General features: G+C 44.6%; 1 protein-coding gene across 5 annotated transcripts in view; it reads right to left on the bottom strand.

The window, feature by feature from the left end:
- The window catches only part of LOC117363217 (DNA repair protein complementing XP-G cells-like), a 650,515-nt gene that overhangs the window by 211,905 nt on the left and 416,842 nt on the right, over nt 1-21,768 (bottom strand). For all 5 annotated transcript variants that reach the window (XM_033950644.1, XM_033950648.1, XM_033950643.1 and 2 more), the window contains 2 exons: nt 9,476-9,738; nt 8,409-8,528 (listed from right to left, as the gene is read on the bottom strand). In XM_033950644.1, coding sequence (XP_033806535.1) covers nt 8,409-8,528; nt 9,476-9,738 — 383 coding nt within the window. The remainder of the gene's footprint in view (nt 1-8,408; nt 8,529-9,475; nt 9,739-21,768) is intronic.

Genomic DNA, 21,768 nt, shown 5'->3' with positions numbered 1-21,768 from the left:
AACAAAGGATCCGGTGTGGATAACCAAGGAAGTAAAGAAAGCGGAAATACTCCAAAAAGTTTGCAACCTATCCCTGAAAACAGGAATGATCCTGGAGGACTGGAAAATAGCAAATATCACACCTATCTTTAAAAAGGGATCGAGAGGTAACCCGGGAAACTACAGACTGGTGAGTTTGACTTCAATACCGGGCAAGATGGTAGAAGCACTGATAAAAGACAGCATCTGTGAGCACATAGAAAGAAATAGGCTAATGAAAACGAGTCAACATGGCTTCTGCAAAGGAAGATCGTGCCAAACGAACTTGCTGCACTTCTTTGAAGGGATAAACAGCCATATGGATAAAGGGGATCCCATAGACATCATATATCTTGACTTCCAAAAGGCCTTTGACAAGGTACCACATGAGCGGCTACTTAAGAAACTGTGGAACCACGGGGTAGAAGGGGACGTATACAGATGGGTTAAACATTGGTTGGCAGGCAGGAAGCAGCGGGTTGCAGTGAAGGGCCACTACTCAGGCTGGAGAAGGGTCACAAGCGGTGTCCTGCAGTGGTCGGTACTTGGGCCGCTGCTGTTCAATGTATTTATTAATGACCTGGAAACAGGTGCGAAGTTATAAAATTTGCAGATGACACCAAACTCTGTAGCAGGGTCCGAACTGAAGGGGAATGTGAAGAACTGCAAAGGGATCTGACCAAACTGGAGGAGTGGGCGAATAAATGGCAGATGAAATTCAATGTGGAGAAATGCAAGGTCATGCATATAGGGAAAAAGAACCCGATGTTCAGCTACACAATGGGGGGGGTTGGTACTGGGGGAAAGCAACCTTGAAAAGGACTTGGGAGTGTTGGTGGATACAACAATGAAACCGACGGCGCAATGCGCAGCGGCCTCTAAGAAAGCAAACAGAATGTTGGGTATTATCAAGAAGGGTATTATATCCAGAACGAAGGAAGTTATCCTGCCGCTGTATCGGACGATGGTGCGCCCGCATCTGGAGTACTGTGTCCAATATTGGTCACCGTACCTTAAGAAGGACATGGCGATACTTGAGAGGGTCCAGAAAAGAGCCACACAAATGATAAAGGGTATGGAAAATCTTTCATACGCTGAGAGGTTAGAGAAACTTGGGCTCTTCTCCCTGGAGAAGTGGAGACTCAGAGGAGACATGATAGAGATTTACAAGATTATGAAAGGCATAGAGAGGGTGGACAGGAACAGGTTCTTCAGCGTACTGGGAACTACAAGAACAAGAGGACTTCCAGAGAAATTGAAAGGGGTCAGGTTTAGAACTAATGCTAGGAAATTCTTCTTCACACAGAGGGTGGTGGATACCTGGAATGCGCTTCTGGAGGGTGTAATAGGTCAGACTACATTATGGGGTTTCAAAGAGGGACTAGATAAATTCCTGAAGGATAAGGGAATTGAAGATTACAGATAAAGGAGAAAGAAAGGGTATAGATAAAAAAGAAAAGGGATTTGAAGGATATAAAGGATTAGGGAAGAACAGGTTCTTGACAAAAGATCACTTAACAGGTCATGGACCTGATGGGCCACCGAGGGTGCGGACCGCTGGGCACCATGGACCTCTGGTCTGACCCAGCGAAGGCAAACTTTTATGTTCTTATATCGGCTTATTTCCCTTTTGAAAGTAGATGCCAAAATCCTAGCTAAAGTTCTGGCCCTGCACTTGGAGAGGCTCCTTCCCGGTTTGATTCAAAAGGATCAATTGGGTTTTATTCAGAGGAGGCAGGTCTGTGATAACATCAGGCGTACTTTACATTTGATGTGGAAAGTGAAGCAGGGTCCAGAAAAAGCGGTTCTGATGGCGGTAGACGCCGAGAAAGCTTTTAATTGGGTGTTCTGGGAGTTTTTGTGGGTGGTGATGGGGAAAATGGGGCTGGGGGGGTCTGTTTGGGGAGTGGGTTCGGGCGTTATAGCGGGAGCCTAGAGCGTGTCTTAAGATCAATCAGGCTTATACGGAGTTTTTCCTTATTGTGAGGGGAACTTGTCAGTGGTGCCTGCTCTCCCCCTTGCTTTTTGCGCTTTCGACTGAGCCAGTGACGATATTGATTCGGAATCATTTACAGTTGAAGGGAATTGAGGTAGATGGTATAGAACATCGTATAGCCCTATTTGCGGATGATATTTTGTTGTATCTTGTGGATCCTGACAAGTCGGTGCCTCAGTTGTTAGATGTCTTTGAAGCGTATGGGAGAGTCTCAGGCTTCAAGATAAATTTGGATAAGACTGAAATGTTGAATCTTACTCTTGATGAGTGCATGGTCCGTGCCCTTCAACAACAGTTCTCTTTTATAAGGGCGCGTAAGGGTATTAAATATTTAGGTATCTATCTTCCTGGTGATTTGAATTGTTTATATGAGTCTAATTATGGCCCAGTCACTCGGAAAATTAGGGCTGATCTTCAACGCTGGCATGGACTCGGCTTAACTGGGGGGAGCGTGTTGCGGTTTTCAAAATGAATGTGCTCCCGCGATTGTTATTTTTGTTTCAAAATTTACCAATTCCAGTCCCTCCTAGTATGTTTAAACTGTGGCAAGCGGAATTTCGGAGGTTTATATGGCAGAATAGAGCACCTTGCATTTCGCAGACTGTGATGTGGGCAGATGAAGATCGAGGTGGTAGAGGGGCCCCTAATCTTTACTTGTACTACCAGGCAGCACAGTTGAGGATGATATTGGAATGGGAAGTGGGGACACAAAAGTAGGGGGTGATGATGGAGCATCCTTCATTCCTCAATGTCAGTTGACTGCTTGGCTATGATCCTCATTCAAAGAGAGACAGTGGGCCCATGAAACTGACAATCCTTATATCCTGCACCCGATTAGTGTATGGGATAGCCTGCAACAATAGTGTAATCAGGGGTTGACGGGATGAACCTCAATTTTTAGTAGGCAAAACTAATCCGGTCTTTGAAAGATGGGGTTCCTTGGGTTTAACCACATTTCACGATTTATTGCAGGGAGGGCAATTGGTCTCCTTTGAGGTTCTGTAACGCTCTTTTGGGGTAAGGGATGGGGACTACCTGGCCCATCTTCAAGTACAGCATTTCATGAGCACTAGGGGATGGGACAAGACATTTCCCATAGAGGGTGAACATTTAGAAAAACTTTGGGGGACGTTGCAGAAAGTACCCCGCCCCATATTGGTTATATACCGATTCCTGAAGGGTCGGATGGTGCCTCAGTGTGTTTTTTGCAGACATTGGGAAAGGGACTTGCACTGTACCTTTACCACCAAAGAGTGGGATACTATTTGTGAGGAGGTGGGCCGGGCTGCTACATGTGCTTTGATTCAGGAAAATGCCTACAAGATGTTGAGCCATTGGTATTACACCCCTGAGAAACTTCACAAGATGTATCCACAGTCCTCTGCTCAGTGTTTGCGCTGCCATAGGGCCATCGGGTCCTTTTTCCATATCTGGTGGGCGTGTGTGAACTTGGTTCCCTTTTGGACTCAAGTGATTTTAACTTTGTCCCACATGTTGGGGATTGCTGTCCCTCTTACTCCTCAAAGTTGTTTATTGGGTTGACCAACATTTGTGTGACCAAATGGCAGACCAAATTAATGAGGTTGGGTATGGCAGCAGTCAAATGTCTTATTGCAGCTCATTGGAAACAGACACTGGTACCCTTCTGTGAATGACTGGAGAGTGAAATTATCCTTGATGGAGAAAATGGAATTGTATATGGCCATGCTGTTTATATATTTGAAAAAGGTTATGAAATTTTAAAGATATTTGAAGAAATTAGAAATGAATGAAGGTTTTAGATTTATGCATGACATAATGTGCACGATAAAATCTGGACCAATGAAGATGTAAGATGGATCCATAATACTACGATTGAAATGGAATGTTTATACTATCTGAAGGTCCTTAGAACTATGAAAAAATATTAAATACAAAACTTCAATAAAAATACTGGGGGAAAAAATAATAAGTGACCCTTAAAACACATTGATAGTTGAAATTATATATTTTTTGTGTTTTGTTCACTAAAAGTGTCTTTTGCAAAGTACACATTGTCATACTATTACCATTTACATTTCTTCACATTCTTTAATTTTTGAAGCCTCTATCAACTAAATTCCCTATCCAATTTGAGGTATGAATAAAAACCTTCAAATTTCAGGATACAATACATATTTGCATCTGAATTTTTTTAAAGAGAAATGAACATATAAGTAATCATACAGTATGGGGCTCATAATCGAAACTTAAATATGTTTAAACACCCGCCTAAGTTAGCACTTGGACGATCTAAAGGACAGGTCGTCCAAGTGCCGATAATTGAAACAACTTTTTGGATGTATCCAAGGATATTTTAGGCCTCTGAATCCTGCTGTGTGCCTAGAGCTGAAAGAGACATTTTTGGAGGAGTGGTTTGGGCGGGATGTGGGCCAACCTAGACTTAGTCGTCCTGAAGTGATAATTGAATGTTTGACGAGACTGCCTAAGCGAAACTTTTACGTTGTGATTTAGATCAGTGTTCTTCAACTGCCGATCCGTGGACCGGTGCCAGTCCATGGACTGGTGCCTGTCCACAAAAATTTTCTGCTGGTCTGTGCATGCTAAAGCTTTATAATTATTTTTAAAAATTTTAAATAATCAGTTGTCTGGGATTTTTGTCTTTAAAGCATGTCAAATTACAGCATTCAATGGGTTTCTCTGAAATGGTTAACTCCAAGGCAGCAGAAGCAGGTGGGCCGGTTGGTCAGGGCAATTAGCTTTATTGATTCAGATGCTGCATTTGGCAGGAGTAGAGATGTGGGGAAGAAAGATGTGGCTTTCGATCTGGGCTCCGTGTTTGCTCCTCCCTCTTTCCTTTGCCTGCATCTCGGGAAGGCAGAGGGAGCCCGTGTCCGTTTCATTTTCCACCCCATGCTAAATCCCGACGGTCCTTGCTGATGGGGCAGGTACAGGTGCATCGTACGCTGTTGCACCTGCCCAGGTGAGATTCTCTGCTTTGGTGCTGATATGGTGATAAGTTGATGGGACTGACGTATTTAATAAATATGCTCTTGTTTGAAGTTTGTTAGTTATTCTCAGCTTTAATTCACTCAAGAGCCAATGCAGTAAGTATGTCTTACAGCTGTGGCCTAATGCTTAGTCCTGACAGGGCTTCCTAAATCAAACTTAACCCAAGCAGGAACCAAATAGCATGCAAATAGGCTGAGCAAGGGCATAAGGAGGCATGTCATGGGGGAGCCGTAATTGACATTACCCAAAGAGCACAGATAGTACACAGGCACAGATAGTAACAGGTGGGGTAATGCCTTTGAGAATCATCTTATTTAGGGTGGGGAGAGTGTAGTGCAGTGGTTAAAGCTACAGCTTCAGCACCCTGAGGTTGTGGGTTCAAACCCACACTGCTCCTTGTGACCCTGGGCAAGTCACATAATCCCCCCATTGCCCCAGGTACACTAGATCAGTGTTCTTCAACCACCGGTCCAAAAAATAATTCTTTTATTTTCGCTAGTCCATAGATGTAAAAAGGTTGAAGAACATTGATTTACGTAGATGATGTGAAAACAGGTATAAGTGCCCAAAAGTGACAGATAACCACTGCAGAGACAAAGTAAAGACTCACACACACTCCCCCCCCGTGTTCACTGACCCCGCTGCACTACCACAAAGTTCAGAATAAAAATGTACATACCTGCCTCTGGAACATCAGCACCTGGCATAGGAAAGCCTAATAGAGCTGCATAGAGGTGACTTAAGTATTTGGGGGTGGGCTACTGAACCATACAGAGGAGGACTGAGCCACTCTAACCACTACTTTCAAGATGGAAAATATGAGCCCAAACTCCCAAACACTACTATACTGCTATATAGGTACCACCTGCAGCCATAAGGGCTATTGGGGTTGTAGACAGTTGGGTATAGTGGGTTTTGGGGGGCTCACTGTCACAAACATCCCTCAGAGTGGGATTGAACAGTGACAAAAATCCACTGATCTTGCGTGTCCCCTACAACCAGGGGTATTGCCAGGATTTCCACTTGGCCCTAGGCGCCTGCCTGGATCATGGGATCACAGGTAAGTATTTGCTTTATTCATAAATGCAAGCTCAGTCACAAAGTCATGAATCAGACTGGCTTTTATTATGACCCCAATGGTCGAATGGATAACAAAAGAAAATAACATTCAGTCTGCAAAATCAGTTTTTCAAAAATAAAGACAAAAACAAACAGATACCCTCTGGCAAACAGCAGAAATGATGTTATGAGCTTTAACTAGCTCCAGTCCAGCATGCAGTAATTATAACAAAAAATATTTTGAAGAAGAAAAGACAGATGACCTTGTTTTGTATGAGACCATACCCTCTGGCTCTGCATTCAAATGAAATCTGCTCTCAATAAGCAGAGCTACTTCTTTGTGGCAATTATTTTCAGGCAGAAAAGATATTCACAGTATGATGCCTACAGGAGTTTTATAATTCAGCAGCTAAGGCATCAAGAGATATGCTTGTAGCAATAAGTAAGCTTTGCATAAGGCTCTCTGATTCCTATGGCACACCTCGGTAGGCAGCACAGCTGCACAGGGTTTTGTGATTGCGCTCAGCAATGGCAAACAGTGTGTTTTTATCCAGCATTCAAAACAGTCACTCTGCCCCAGTGCTCTTTGGCACAAACTAAACATGAAGTTAGCAGACTGCACAAATCCAAGTAAGTAAACTTCTGAGCCAGCAATAATGCCAAATTCCAAAATCAAGCATATTTTGCCAGAGAAAAAAATCACCAGCTGACTCACAGCTACTCATGGCTTTAGCTAATCTCCGTTTGCTCTGCTTGGCTTTCTGAGATAAGGCAGGCTTCCTGGATTTCCATTCCCTCCAAAGACTCTGGAACCTGGAAGTTAGAAGTGGGGAAACTTTCTTCTACTTCTTCCATGGGACAGTCTGAGACTCCAGAATATCCCTGGTCTGGCCAAGACTACATAAGAACATAAGCACATAAGCAATGCCTCTGCCGGGTCAGACCCGAGGTCCATCGCGCCCAGCAGTCCGCTCACGCGGCGGCCCAACAGGTCCAGGACCTGTGCAGTAATCCTCTATCTATATTAACATATTAACTACCTTTCCTCAGCCTGCTTGAGTACATCTGCCACATCACTCTCCACTCCCCTTACTGCTTCCTTCCCCTGCCTTTAACCAGACCAAAGCCACTCCCCTTCAGCCTGTAGAGGGGGATGGGCTTTGGCTCCACAGCAGGCTGTGTCAGTTCAAGCTTGCCCGGCTTGATCTGCCTTATTCACAAAGGCACAGCTACCTTGGCTTTAGCTGTCCTAGCTGATGTACTGACAGGGTAAAGAGGCTGTGTTTCTGTTTGCTCCAAATCAACCTGATCATGTTTATTACTACAGCATGTGCATGGGAGGTCAGTCTCAAGTTGCTCACTAGAGATGATCTGGTCAGCTCTTCTGCATAGGATCTTATTGCCTGCTCTATGGGCAAAACCAGCGCGGGGGCTGGGTTTGTCGCATTACCATAACCTATAAGGGAGTTCTGGTGAGATGTTTATGTGACACCCATTTTCTGAAGTTCACAGCAGTGCCCTGTAAGGTGCTCTACTGCTCTGTTGCCATGTCTGGGTGGCCAGTCTATCACAATGCTGGCCCTACCCACTCCAAAAGGTCTTGTTCTGGGTGTTTGGGACTTGAACAAATTTTTGGTTGAGAATGTGGTATAAAGATAGACATAGTGGCGGTCTGGATGACCAAATGCCTGGACATACAGATAGACAATTTTCAAAAAACAGAATAGTTTAGACGCACTTTTCAAAAATGGCCATTTTACCACTGATGACTTTGGGCAACTAGCGCCCTACATCCAAATCCGACTTAGGCGTTTATTTTGATTATGGCCCTCCATGTGTATTACTAAAATTAAATCCAGTTGTTAAGCTTTGACTATACATATAGGGCAGGGGTCTCAAAGTTCCTCCTTCAGGCCACAATCCAGTCAGGTTTTCAGGATTTCCCCAATGAATATGCATGAGATCTATGTGCATGCACTGCTTTCAATGCACTTTCATCGGGGAAATCCTGAAAACTCGACTGTATTGCGGCCCTCAATGAGGGACTTTGAGATCCCTGATATAGGGGCTCTAACTAATTAGAACAAAATATTCCTACTCTCCGCCCCCAGACTGACCTTCAGTGTTAAAGAATAAAATCTATTTTTAGTGTGAAGGTAACACATAGTGATAAAAAATTTACTGTGGGACATCTGAACGTACCCCATAGTAAGGCATTTTAAGCTTCAGTAAGCACATGTTTAGTGCTTACCACAGGCTGGTAAAAGAAGCCCATACACTGTTAAGACATCCTGAGAACTGGAATGCATCAAAAAACATTGGAATCCAAGGCGACATAACATACCTGACTTTCTAAACACATCTGTCCTGTAACAGAAGCTGCAATCCGTTCTTGCTGTTGTCTCTCAGCATGAAGAGTAGTTTGCTGAACAAAAAGAGCACTCTCCACAGTTTTCAGCTCCGCCTGCATAAAAAACAGGAGGAACAGATAAACCTTGTGAAATGTCTTTACTTTTCAAATATCTTTCATTAGCATGACATAACAACATGAATCAAACACTATAAGACAATTTTTAAGTTTCAACAAGTGTTTTTGAAAACTGCAGCTGGATACAAACAAATACTGAAGCAAGACAAAATAAGAATACAGACTCTGGTATAACATGCGGCTGAAGAAATGCTGGAAAAATACACAAGATGTCAGCCTGGTCCACTTAGAAAAAGAGATAGCCCAAAGATACAGTATTATTACATAAAAATCACTTTAAAAACTCCACTTTTTTCACCCCCTCCTTCCAAAATCCCAAATAACAAGCCACTACTATCATAAGAAAAGCTACCACTAAAAAACTGTCTCCAAACAACCCAAATCTCAACCCTCTCTTCTATCCCCCACCCAAAATGTAGGTTCCTGAGGTGTAAGAAAAGTAACCAAGCTACCAGTGTTTGCAATTATAGCACATTCAGAGTAGAGAATGACACGGTATATAAACTGAAGATTAGATTAGATTAGTAATCTTAATCTTCCCAAGTCTCTCTCTATCATGATAAAATCTAAAACCTGATATTTTCAATATTTGCTAATCATTCCTGTTCAATCAACTGAGTGGCATTTTCTTCTCCTGCAGTTCTGTTATGTTGGTGGAACACTATTGTGTCTATAAGTGTTTCACCAAGATCCCTCTGGTGATTTTCATCATATTGCCTCTTGCCAGAAGATTCTACCACTATATGGAAAAAAAAGTTGCACAGTCAGCAAGCTGTCTCAAACCTCTGCAAATCCTAAAGAGAAATAGCAATATACATACTCTTGTGAGCTTGTCATGAGTTCTTTGTCTTTTATATTAGAACTGTAAAATTAGCAACTATTTGATATTGAATTAAGATGCAAGACTTGTTCAGTTTTATTACCATATCGATATCTCGCCACTCATTTATGATAGCATCCTTTTCCTTTCCCAGTTCAGCTTGCTGCTCAGTGAGTGCCACATCTTCCAGGGTGTTACTGAAGGTATTATCTGTGTTACTTCTGGCTCCGACCACGTCTAGCACTGAAACTGTGTTTGTAGACATAGCGGTGATATTTCTCTCATAAGTAGGCTGCAAAGTTTTCACAGTCTCAGAAAGGAACCTAGGAAGATCAGTTGAGTCTGTTTCCACTTCAATGAAGCTACCTAGCAAACAAAGCAAAATCTTTCTTTGTAAGCTCCAAACTAAAGTAAGAAAAAAAAGAACTACTTTGCAAGTAAATACTAAATAGAGCCCCACAAAATTCTATACCACTTTTATAGAATAAATTTGCAGCCTCTTTTAGGTAGTGCAAGACCCAAGCATTTGGAAAGCACTTCAGGCTAAACTCTTACTGAGATGGAAGAATGTGTGCATCGCTCTCTCCATGAAATAACAAAAGGAGATTACACAAAATAAAATTTAAATTAGCAGTAGAGTTATATAGTACTCTAATCTGTGTTTATTTCCATACTCCACTGAATCTTAGCAACTAATTACAGAGTCCGACCACATAACCCCTTCCTACCGACTCCTACACTGGCTGCCGATGGGGGCACGCACAAAATTCAAGCTAGGATATCTCTGCTTCAAGGTATTAAATGATCTAGCCCCTAAATACATTACAGACCTCTTCTCATTCCCAACCAACAGACATGAAAGAAAAACACACCTGAAATTTGTCTCCCCACCGACTAGAGGGTGCAAATATAAGAGATACCACCAACAACTGCTATCGTATCAAGCAGCCTTATGGGGTAAAGACTTAGAAAAACTAATTGCACACACAAACAACTATGAAGAATTTAGGAAACACCTAAAAACTTACCTGTTCTCGAAATACCTAGGAAACGAACCAGGACATCAGCCCCTCCCTTAACTCCATCACATACCCGAACTTGTAAACTGTTAACCTAACTCCTAATCACTAACTATGAATACTTCATTCAATTCATGGAACATTTCTAATTCTTTGTAAGCAGCACGGCACTTCTTGGTCTTGCAGCATACAAATTGTTGTTACTATTATTAATGCCGGTATTATCAGATGTACACTGCTATACTCTTTAATTCGTCGTATGTACAGTCTCTCTTTATTGTATTTACAGTTACCCTTTATTGTAAACCGCCTAGAAGTCGCAAGATTACTGGCGGTATATAAAAATAAAGTTATTATTATTATTATTATACCCTCTTTCCTTAGGTAATTGAAAATTAGCAGTAAGAAAAGAAACATAAGGGGGAACTAGCAAGAAAGTAACAGACCGCAAACTCAAGTGTATGTACACGAACGCAAGGAGCCTAAGGAATAAGATAGGGGAATTGGAAGCTATGGCACAAAAAGATAACCCTGACATCATCGGCATCACAGAAACATTGTGGCACGAGGAAAATGTCTGGGAAACTGTGCTACCGAGATATAAGCTATACCTAACGTGGCCATTTATTTTTTTCATCAAAACGGGACATCTATTAATATTCAGCCCCGCCCCCATACCGCCCTAGCCCTGCCCCCAATTTTATCCATTCATTTTTCATGTACACACAATATCTTATTAATTCATAATGGTAAACATAAAATTTTAAAAAAACACAAAGCACACTGTACACAGAGAAAATGTTAATTATCATTTACGAGTTTTGGTTTTTTTCCAAGATGTCAAGGCAGATTACTTTAAAATATTCAATGTCACCTCAGTAACTATAGAAAAATAGACAAATATTCTCAAAATGGACACATTTTGATCACTAAATTTAAAATAAAATAATTTTTCCTACCTTTGTTGTCTGGTGATTTCATGAGTCTCTGGTTGCACTTCCTTCTGACTGTGCATCCAATCTTTCTTTCGCATCCAACATTTCTTTCACAATCCAGCCCCATCCCCTTTGGATCCAGGTCTCTCTCTCTTTTTCCTCTGTTTCCCTCCCCAGATCCAGTGTCAGTTCTCATTTGTACCTTTGTTCCTGGTCTCCCTCTCTGTTATGATCTTAAATCTCCCTGTTCTTCCCCAGAGTCTCTCCCTCTCTGTCTGAACCTCCCATAGTCCTGCATCTGCCTCCCGTCTTTCCCCTTTGGTTCAGGCCTTTCTCTCTCTAGTCTTTCTAATCTGCTTAAATCCCCCCCCCCCTTTATCCTTCCCTCCCAGCAGATTTTAGCACATCTCTCTCCTCCTTTTCGCCCCTCAGATCTGGTATCTGTCTCCTTCCTCTTTTCCTCCTCCCAGGTCTGGTATCTGTCTCTTCCCCTTCCCCCCTGCTCAGGCAGCTCTATCTCTCTGCTCCCTTCCTTCTCAATTTATTTTCTGCCTCTGTCTAAATTATTTCTTACTATTCAGTCCTCAATTCCCCTCTTTCATTGTGTCTACCTATAGCTTGCCACCTCTTTCCCTCACCCCTTCCAGTATCTAACTCTATCCTCTTCCCTCAATCCAGCATGTGCCCTTTTTTTCTTTCTTCTCTCCACTTCCTTCCAGCGTCTACTCCCTTCTCTCACCCCCTTCCATTCAATGTTTGCCTCCCTCCCCACACTTCCATTCAGCACCGGTCCCCCTCTCCCTACCTCTTCCATCTACTGTTCACCCTCTCTCACTCCTCCCATCCACTGCCCTCTCTGCCCTTTCCATCCAGTGTTCACCCTCTCTCTCAGTGTCCACTCTCTATCTCTCTTCCATATGGCAATTTCCCTCTTTCTATGTCCCTTCAATAAGCTGTCTGTCCTGTGTCCCTTCTCTCCTTTGTACATGATTCATTTCAGCTTCATCCCTCTTCATTTTTCTGTCTCCACCCCTTCCCCTGTGCTCTGGCATCTGTCTCTTCTCCTTTCCTTCCTTCCTTCCCACTCAACCCCATGGCCTGGCATCACACACATTTCCTTCTCTTCTACCTCTCCCTCCCCCTCCATGCTCTGGCATCTCCTCTCTTTCCTTTCCCTCTGGTCTGGAATCTGTCTCCTTAGTTTCCCTTCCCTTATACCCTGACACCTCTCTGCTCTCCTCTTCTATCTCTTCCTCCTCCTCCATTATCTGGCATTTTCTCTCCTTCCTTTCTCTCCCTCCCTCCTTCCTTGCCCCTGGTCTGGCATCTGTCTTCTTCCCCCTCCATGTGCAAGTGATGGGTAAATGCAGATACTCAATTAGAGTGCTGGTAAAAAAAAATTGAAAAATAGGACTTTAGAAGTGGTCCTTTGAATACTAGCTACACTTGTAAGAGAGCCCATAAAATCCTGGCTTTGTAGAATGGTCAGTCACACTGGATGCTAATCGTTTTGAATTTTCTTCTTCTTCTCTTTCCTTAAGGTACATAAATAATCCTTACAGGAAGGAGAAAAAGAAAATCCAAAACGATTAGCATCCAGTGTGACTGATTAGAAGTCAACTGCTTGAGTTTTGTACGCTAGGCGGTTACCTGTCAGTTGCTGTGGCCCTCGGGGTGTGGCGGGCAGTCTGCCACATTCACGAGCTCTCTCTCCAGTCTGGGCCCATCTCCGTTGCCCGGTAACCCCAGCGGAGGCAGGTAGTGGGTGGGAGATGGGAAAGCGTCCTATTGTCTCCACAGTAACGGCTCGTAAGTGAATTGAACTCAGGCCGCGGGGCTCTAACACGGCACGCACTGGCTTCCCTTCTCCTCTGAAACAGGAATGACGTAATTTCCTGTTTCGGATTTGAAGGGAAGCCAGTGCGTGCCGTGTTAGAGCCCCGCGGCCTGAGTTTAGTTCGCTTGTAGGCCAGAGAGAGTGAGGGAGTAGAAGGGAGGGAAGAAGACCTCACCATATAGTCGGGAGGGGCCAAGGCCAGGCCCTGCCCTGCCCTTTTTCCTCCCCCCTAACGCTGGTCCTGGGGCAGGGAGACAGCCCATTCTCCTGCGATCCCCTGTCCCGTTGGCCCCAAACACAGCTTCGGCACGCCGTCTCTGAAAACGGGACATTTCAGCGTCCCTAAGCTATGCATGGGGACAACGGGACAGGGGAGCTGAAAAAGTGACAGTCCCGTTCAAAATGGGACATATGGTCACCTTAGCTATACCGCAGAAACAGAATAGGACAAAAAGGTGGGGGTATTGCCTTATACATCAAAGAGGGAATCGAGTCTACTACAGAGAACATGCCAAAAATGAAAAATAAGGTAGAGTCTCTATGGGCCAAAATATTGGGAACAAATGGAACGGAAATGAAGATCAGCATCTACTACCGACCCCCAGGGCAGTCCGAAGAAACTGATGGAGAAATGACGGACGAGATTAAACACAACTGCAAGGGAGGCAACGCAGTTATCATGGGTGATTTCAATTATCCGGGGAAAGACTGGAACCTAGGCACCTTTGGCTGCAGTAGGGAGACCAAGTTCCTGGATGCTGTAGGCGATTGCTTCCTGGAACAACTTGTCAAGGAAAATGTGAGAAGAAATGCAATTCTGGCCTTAATTCTAAATGGATTACGAGGACTGGTGCAAGGTGTAGAAATAGAAGGGACGCTGGGAAACAGTGAACACAATATGATCCACTTCAACTTGGACACAGGGGCAAAACATTGATCAAAATGACGGTCACGGCACTGAACTTCTGAAAGGGATGAGAATCATGGTGGGGAAGAAGATTAAGAAGAGGATAAGCACTATAAAAATGCTTTTAAAGGACACAGCCAGTGAAGAGCAAAATCTATATATGCCACATATCAACAAGGGGTCCAAGGGTAAAAAGAACAAGGAACTGGCATGGCTCACTGTAACGGTGAAGGAAGCGATCAGCGACAAGAAAAATTCATTTAAGGAATGGAAAAGGTCAAAAACGGACAAAAACTGGAAAAGCAAAACAACATCAAAGCAGGTTTCATAAGGCAAAAAGAGGGGCCAAAAGAGACTACAAGGAAAAAATAGCCAAGGAAGCAAAAAACCTCAAGCCGTTCTTTCGATATATTAAGGGGAAATGACCCACGAAGGAAGCAGTGGGGCCTTTGGATGACCATGGAATAAAGGGAGTACTAAAGGAGGACAAAGCCATCGCTGACAAACTGAACACATTTTTTGCGTCTGTATTTACCGAAGAGGATATATATAATATACCAGATGCCGACAGGCTATACGCAGGAAATGAAGACAGGAAACTGACAGGGTTGACACTCAGTCTAGAAGAGGTATGCAGGCAGATTGATAGGCTTAAAAATGATAAATCCCCAGGACCAGACAGCATCCATCCAAGAGTAATCAAGGAACTGAAAGGGATTATAGCTGAACTGCTCCATCTAATAGCCAATCTGTCGATGAAATCAGGAAGGATTTCGGAAGACTGGAAAGTGGCAAATGTTACGCCGATCTTCAAGAAAGGTTCAAGGGGAGATCCGGGAAACTACAGACCGGTGAGTCTGACCACGGTACCGGGAAATATGGTAGAGGCACTGATAAAGAACCGCATCATTGATCACCTTGACGGACACAATCTGATGAGGACCAGCCAGCATGGTTCAGCAAAGGAAGATCTTCTTTGACAAACTTATTGCACTTCTTTGAGGAAGTAAACAGGCAGATAGACAAGGGTGACCCGGTTGACATTATATATCTGGATTATCAGAAGGCATTCAACAAGGTCCCATATGAACGACTACTTTGAAAAATTGTGAGCAATAGAATCAAGGGTGAAATACTCACGTGGATTAAAAACTGTTTGGCGGATAGGAAACAGAGAGTGGGGGTAAGTGGACAATACTCGGACTGGAAAAGCGTCACAAGTGGAGTGCCACAGGGTTCAGTGCTCGGGCCTGTGCTCTTCAACATATTTATAAATGATCTGGAAATTAGTATGACGAGCGAGGTGATTAAATTTGCAGATGATACAAAGTTATTCAGAGTAATGAAGACACAGAAGGATTGCGAAGACCTGCAATGTGACATAAATACACTCGAGAAATGGGCTGTGAAATGGCAAATGAGGTTTAACATGGATAAGTGTAAGATGATGTATGTCGGTAACAAAAATCTTATACATGAATACAGGATGTCCGGTGCAGTACTCAGAGAGAGCCCCCAGGAAAGAGACTTGGGAGTACTGGTAGACAAGTCAATGAAACCATCTGCGCAATGTGCGGCGGCGGCGGAAAGGGCAAACAATGCTGGTCGCCGTACATGAAGAAGGACATAGTACTACTCGAAAGGGTTCAGAAAAGAGCATCTAAAAAGGTTAAGGGGCTGGAGGAGTTGCCGTACAGTGAGAAATTAGAGAAACTGGGCCTCTTCTCTCTTGAAAAGAGGAGACTGAGAGGGACATGATCGAAACATTCAAGATAATGAAGGGAATAGACTTATTAGATAAATTCAGGTTGTTCACCCTTTCCAAGGTAGAGAGAACGAGAGGGCACTCTCTAAAGTTTAAAGGGAATAGATTCCGTACAAACGTAAGGAAGTTCTTTTTCACCCAGAGAGTGGTAGAAATCTGGAACGCTCTTTCGAAGGCTGTTGTAGGGGAAAACACCCTTCAGGTATTCAAGACAAAGTTAGACAAGTTCCTGCTGAATCAGAACGTATGCAGGTAAGGCTAGATTCAATTAGGGCACTGGGCACGATGGACCACTGGTCTGACCCAGCAGCGGTAATTCTTATGTTCTTATGTTAAACCCTAATCCATTCACTGATCATCTCACACATATACTACTGTAATTCACTATACCATGGAATAACTCAAAAGGAAATCTGTCGACTCTAACTGATTCAAAATACCGCGATCAAACTCATCTACAAAGCAAAAAAATACGATCATGTCACCCCGCTCCTCCGTGAATTACATTGGCTATCAGTCTCACACAGAACAAATTATAAAACACTCCTACTTGTTCTGTATGCTGTTGGTTTGCTCAATAAAGAAATATTATGAATAAAAAAAAAAATTAAGATCTCCCACTCACCTGCCTTTTTAGATAAATATCTTATCTCACACCCCCCATCTAGGGCCCTTAGATCCTCCAATCAGAACCTACTTACAGTTCCCTCAATCAAAGACCTGTACTATACTAGAAATACCATCTTTTCTGCAATTGCCCCTTCCCTCTAGAATGCAATGCTACCGCATCTTTGCTGTGAAAATTCCTTAAACAAATTTAAAATTAACCTTAAAACATTTCTATTCAAAGATGCATACCAAAATTGCAGTTAAGAATCCTGATCAAGGGAAAACAAAAAGAAAAAACAAAAACAAATAAACAGAGAGCCGCTTTTAAGAAGTGACCCCCGGTTTTTTGCTCCTGTTTTATCCTCCCCCTCTTCCCATCCTTTTATTTTTATTTTCTTAATGTAATTAAAATTTCTCTTCCCCTCTGCTCCTCTTAAATTTTGTCCTTGTCTTGGCCCCAACCTGCCCTATTTTTATTTTATTTTTTTTAAGATATTTTAAATTTCTAATATTGTAAACCGGCCAGATACCTGTGATGGTTGGTATACCAAATTATAAATAAACTTGAACCTTTAACTTGATGCTCAGAAACCCTGCAGACAGAAGTAATGGCTACCAGGAAGACTGTCTTGACAGTAAAATCCATTAAGGACGCTTGCTCAAGTGACTTATAAGGTGGATGAGCAAGAGACCGGAGCGTAAGATTGAGATTCCAAGTCAGACAGGGGCCGAAACCTCAGAGCACCCCTCAGAAACTGAACAACGTCCGGGTAAGCGGCCAGAGAGCCTCTCAGAGGCTTAGGACCCAAACAAGAGAGACCGGTGATCTGAACCTTCAGGGAGCCAATGGCCAGATGTACAGACATCACAGATAGATTGTCGTGCTTCTGGACACACCACAACTGATAACATCTCCAAGCATTCGCATAGGCCACCACAGTTGACTTTTTTCTGCTGCACAAGAGAGTAGCAATCACGCCTGAAGAATAGCCTCTGCAGACTAAGGTTGCGCACTCAACAGCCAAAACTGATAACAAAGTGGTCCAGGTCCTGAAGCGTAATTGGGTATGTTAGAAGACGAACTAGGTCAGCATACCATGGATGCCTTGGTGAGTTGGGTGCCACAATAATCATCCGACCCCTGTGCACCTAGATACGTCTCAACAGATGGCCTATCATGGACCACAGATGGAAGATAAAGAAGACCCTCCAGCGGCCAGGGCTGCACCAACGCATTCAAGTCTTTGCTGTCTGGTTTGCAGCGGCAGCTGAAGTACCAATCTGCTTTCTTGTTCACTGTCGATGCCCTGAGGTCAAACGTCAGACGACCCCACTGTTTCACTATGCAGCCAAAGTCTCTCTGGGACAAGGACCATTCCCCAGGATCCACAGCCCAATGGCTGAAATAATCCACGCCATGAGGTGGTTTTCCACCCACTGAAAGAGAAGTTGGGGCTCCGTTTTCAGAGATGCGTAAGTCACTGCCGTGGCATTGTCTGAGAAGACACTTGGAGAGCCAACCGAACTGCCTGAAGCTCCAGGCAATTGATCAATCACTTCCTCTTGGAGAACCATCGGCCTGTCCAGGCAAAGAGCACCCCAGTCAAAGAGGCTGGCATTCATTGCCAGGATCACCCATTAGGAGATCCATAGGGGCAGTGGCGTACCTAGGGTATGTGGCACCCGGGGCCCATCATTTTTTGACACCCCCCCTATGTAAAAAAATATTTTTTGTAATGACCATGAAACAGAATAAATGGTCAGAATAGAAACAGGCAGTGAAAATTTTCTTATATTCCAAACATAACATAACATAAATTATGTCTAAATTGTCATGACATTAGAAGTACATATGGAGTAGTTGCAGGTGATGCTTGGGACAGTTCTGGTTGTGTTAGTTCGGTTTTATGTGTTTTTTGAATAGAAGGGTTTTTATTTCTTTTTGAAGGTTTTGCAGTCTGTGGTCGATGTCAATTGGTTGTAGAGTTGGGGGTCGAGTGTTGCAGCTCGAATGGCTAGGAGGTTGTCGAACAGTTTTTTTCTTTTGACGTTTTTGGTTGGAGGGTGTGTGAATGGTGCGTGAGTTCTCCTATGTCTGTTTGAGGTGGATTGAATTATTTAGCTGAAGAAATTAGTTACCCCCTCATCCCACACACATTAATTCTCTTACATTTTTGTTCCCATTATAAAAAACACTGATAAGTTCCCAGAAAAAAAATACATTAAAATAAGAAGTGAAAACAAAGGCCCCTACAGATGAGAACATAACATAAGAATAGCCTAACTGGGTCAGACCAATGGTCCATCATGCCCAGTAGCCCATTCTCATGGTAGCCAATCCAGGATACTAATACCTGGTCAAAACCCAAAGAGTAGCAACATTCCATGCTACCGATCCAGGGCAAGCAGACACTTCCCCCATGTCTTAATAACAGATTATGGACTTTTCCTCCAGGAATTTGTCCAAATCTTTCTTAAAACCAGCTACACTATCTGCTTTTACCATAACTTCTGGCCATTTCATTTTTAAGTTTAGATCTTTCCTTTCAAACAGAGACCTTGCTAGATGTCAAATACAGCACAAGGTAACTTCACATGGACAGCTGTGCAGGAAATGTGAATCTCCTCATACACCTACCATATAGTGCAAAAATGTGCAAAAGTCTGTTTTTTTCTTTCGATCACTACATAGCCTAATTTCACACAAGCAGCGCTGTTACAAACATATTCTGTAGGTCAATGCTAAGGATAACAAAGTTTCCTTCCTTGGACCAGAAGGAGATAAACCACTGGAAGAGATCCCAAAACAACATCCAAAGACCCACTCAGTGTGTGAACCAGTTGAGTGGAGTGGACTAACTGGGGGGTGGAAATGGGCCCGGAGTTTGCTCAGCAGAATTTCCCAGACCACCTCTTCCTCTCAACACATTGACACGCTGCCACCATCGCCACTAGGAACACCTCACTGGGTAGGCCAGCTATGCTATAAACTTTATAAAACACATTATTATATTTTCTTATAAAGCACATATTTTAACTGAACTCTCTGACATCCTCAGCCTTTCCATTCACAAAAATAGAAGGAAGAAAAGTTCCCATTTCCTGCTGTCTCGTGTCCCCGGCCTATACAATATTTTTTTTCTGCAGACCCTTCAAAAGTCTGACCAAATCCTCGTTTCACTTGCATTATAAAGTACTGAGGATGCCATCTCTCCCCAATCCCAGGTCCTAAAGTCTAAGACAGTAGCACAAACTAATGCTGCCAGATTCAGGAAAAAAATTTTTGATTCGATTCAGCCTATTGCAGGGGTGTCCAATGTTGGTCCTCGAGGGCCGCAATCCAGTCGGGTTTTCAGGATTTCCCCAATGAATATGCATTGAAAGCAGTGCATGCACACAGATCTCATGCATATTCATTGGGGAAATCCTGAAAACCCGACTGGATTGCGGCCCTCGAGGACCGACATTGGACACCCCTGGCCTATTGAATTGGTTTTTCAATTCGATTTTCCTGCCCAGTTGGGTGATTTTTTTCAAAACTCCTGGTGGGTTTTATAGCTTTTTCACCCCCTTTGGCTTCTCCTAACCACACTGGCGCTGTGGTGTAAATAAAATAAAGAAACAAAAAGGACTTTTCCTCTCTCTGTTAAATCCTAGCTCACGTTTGCAGTCCAACACCAGCTCTGGCAGGATACACATTTCAAATCTGACATATTATAATCACAAAACAGAAAATAAAATTAATTTTTCTACCTTTTGTTGTCTGGTTATATTTCAAATCTTGTTGGTCCAAGGCTCTGGTTTTCTTCTGATAACTTGCTTGCCAGGGTCTCCTTCTTTCTGCATGCTAACCATCCATCTGCCAACTCTGTCCTCCCTTTCCATTTCCCTTCCCTTCCCAGGAAGTCTGGTATCTTTCCTTTTTTTCATCTCCCTCCACAGATCCACCTTTTCTTAAATACCCTTTCATCCGGCATCTCTCCCTCCTTCCCCACCACCCCAGAGTCCACCATCTCTCCCTTTCTTTTCCTAATTACCCTCCTATCCAGTATCTCTATCCCTCCTCCACACCATCCCTTGTGTCCAATTTCTCTCCCTTTCTGTTCCTTCCCTCCCTAAATCCCATGGTCCATCATCTCTCTCCCTCTCCTCTATTTTCAGACCCATTATTTCTTCCCCCCCCCCAAAGTTTGGCATATGCACGTCTCTTTGAACACCCCCTTCCCTCTGTGTACTTCTAAATCATGGTCCCCCCCAAAGGCCTGTCCCCCCTTAAAGGTCTGCCTGTCCCCCCTTGTAGGCCTACACCCCCCTTGAAGGCCTGTCCCATCCCCTTGTAGGCCTGTCCCCCCCTTGAAGGCCTGCCTGCCTGTCCCCCCCCCTTGAAGGCCTGCACCCCCCGAAGGCCTGTCCCCCCCTTGAAGGCCTGTCCCACCCCCTTGTAGCTTCTCCCCCCTTGAAGGCTTGCCTGCCTGCCTTTCCCCCCCTTGAAGGCCTGCACCCCCTTGAAGGTCTGCACCCCCCCCGAAGGCCTGCACCCCCCCTTGAAGGCCTGCACTCCCTTGAAGGTCTGCACCCCCCCCCGAAGGCCTGTCCCCCCCTTGAAGGCCTGTCCCACCCCCTTGTAGGCCTGTTCCCCCCTTGTAGGCCTGTCCCCCCTTGAAGGCCTACCTGCCTGCCTTTCCCCCCCTTGAAGGCCTGTCCCCCCCTTGAAGGCCTGCCTGCCTTTCCCCCCTTGAAGGCCTGTCCCCCCCCTTGAAGGCCTGCACCCCCTTGAAGGTCTGCACCCCCCCAAAGGCCTACACCCCCCGAAGGCCTGCACCCCCCCTGAAGGCCTGCCTGCCCCCCCTTGAAGGTCTGCACCCCCCCCCGAAGGCCTGTCCCCCCCTTGAAGGCCTGCCTGCCTGCCTGTCACCCCCTCCCCCTTGAAAGCCTGCCTGCCTGCCTGCCCGCCCGTCCCACCCTGAAGGTCTGATGCCCCGACCCACCCCGAAGGACCACTCGCCCCCCTGGCCTCCCCGTACCACCTATGAAGCAGCCGCAGCAGGATCGCGAAGTCAGCGTCAGCGATCCCTGCGCTGCTTAGGCGCTGCTTCCTGCGCCACGGTCCTGCCCCTCCTCTGACGTCAGAGGAGGGGCGGGATCGCGGCGCAGGAAGCAGTGCCTAAGCAGCGCAGGGATCGCTGACGCTGACTTTGCGATCCTGCTGCGGGCTGCTTCACAGGTGGTGCAGGAAGGTCAGTGGGGCGAGCGGTCCTTCGGGGGTGGGGGGGACTGAACGGCAAGGCCGGGAGCACCCCCTTAGGGCTGGCACCCGGGGCGCA

Source organism: Geotrypetes seraphini, chromosome 6 (assembly GCF_902459505.1).
Source record: "Geotrypetes seraphini chromosome 6, aGeoSer1.1, whole genome shotgun sequence".
Taxonomy (NCBI): domain Eukaryota; kingdom Metazoa; phylum Chordata; class Amphibia; order Gymnophiona; family Dermophiidae; genus Geotrypetes; species Geotrypetes seraphini.
This window is presented reverse-complemented; position numbering and strand designations above follow the sequence as displayed.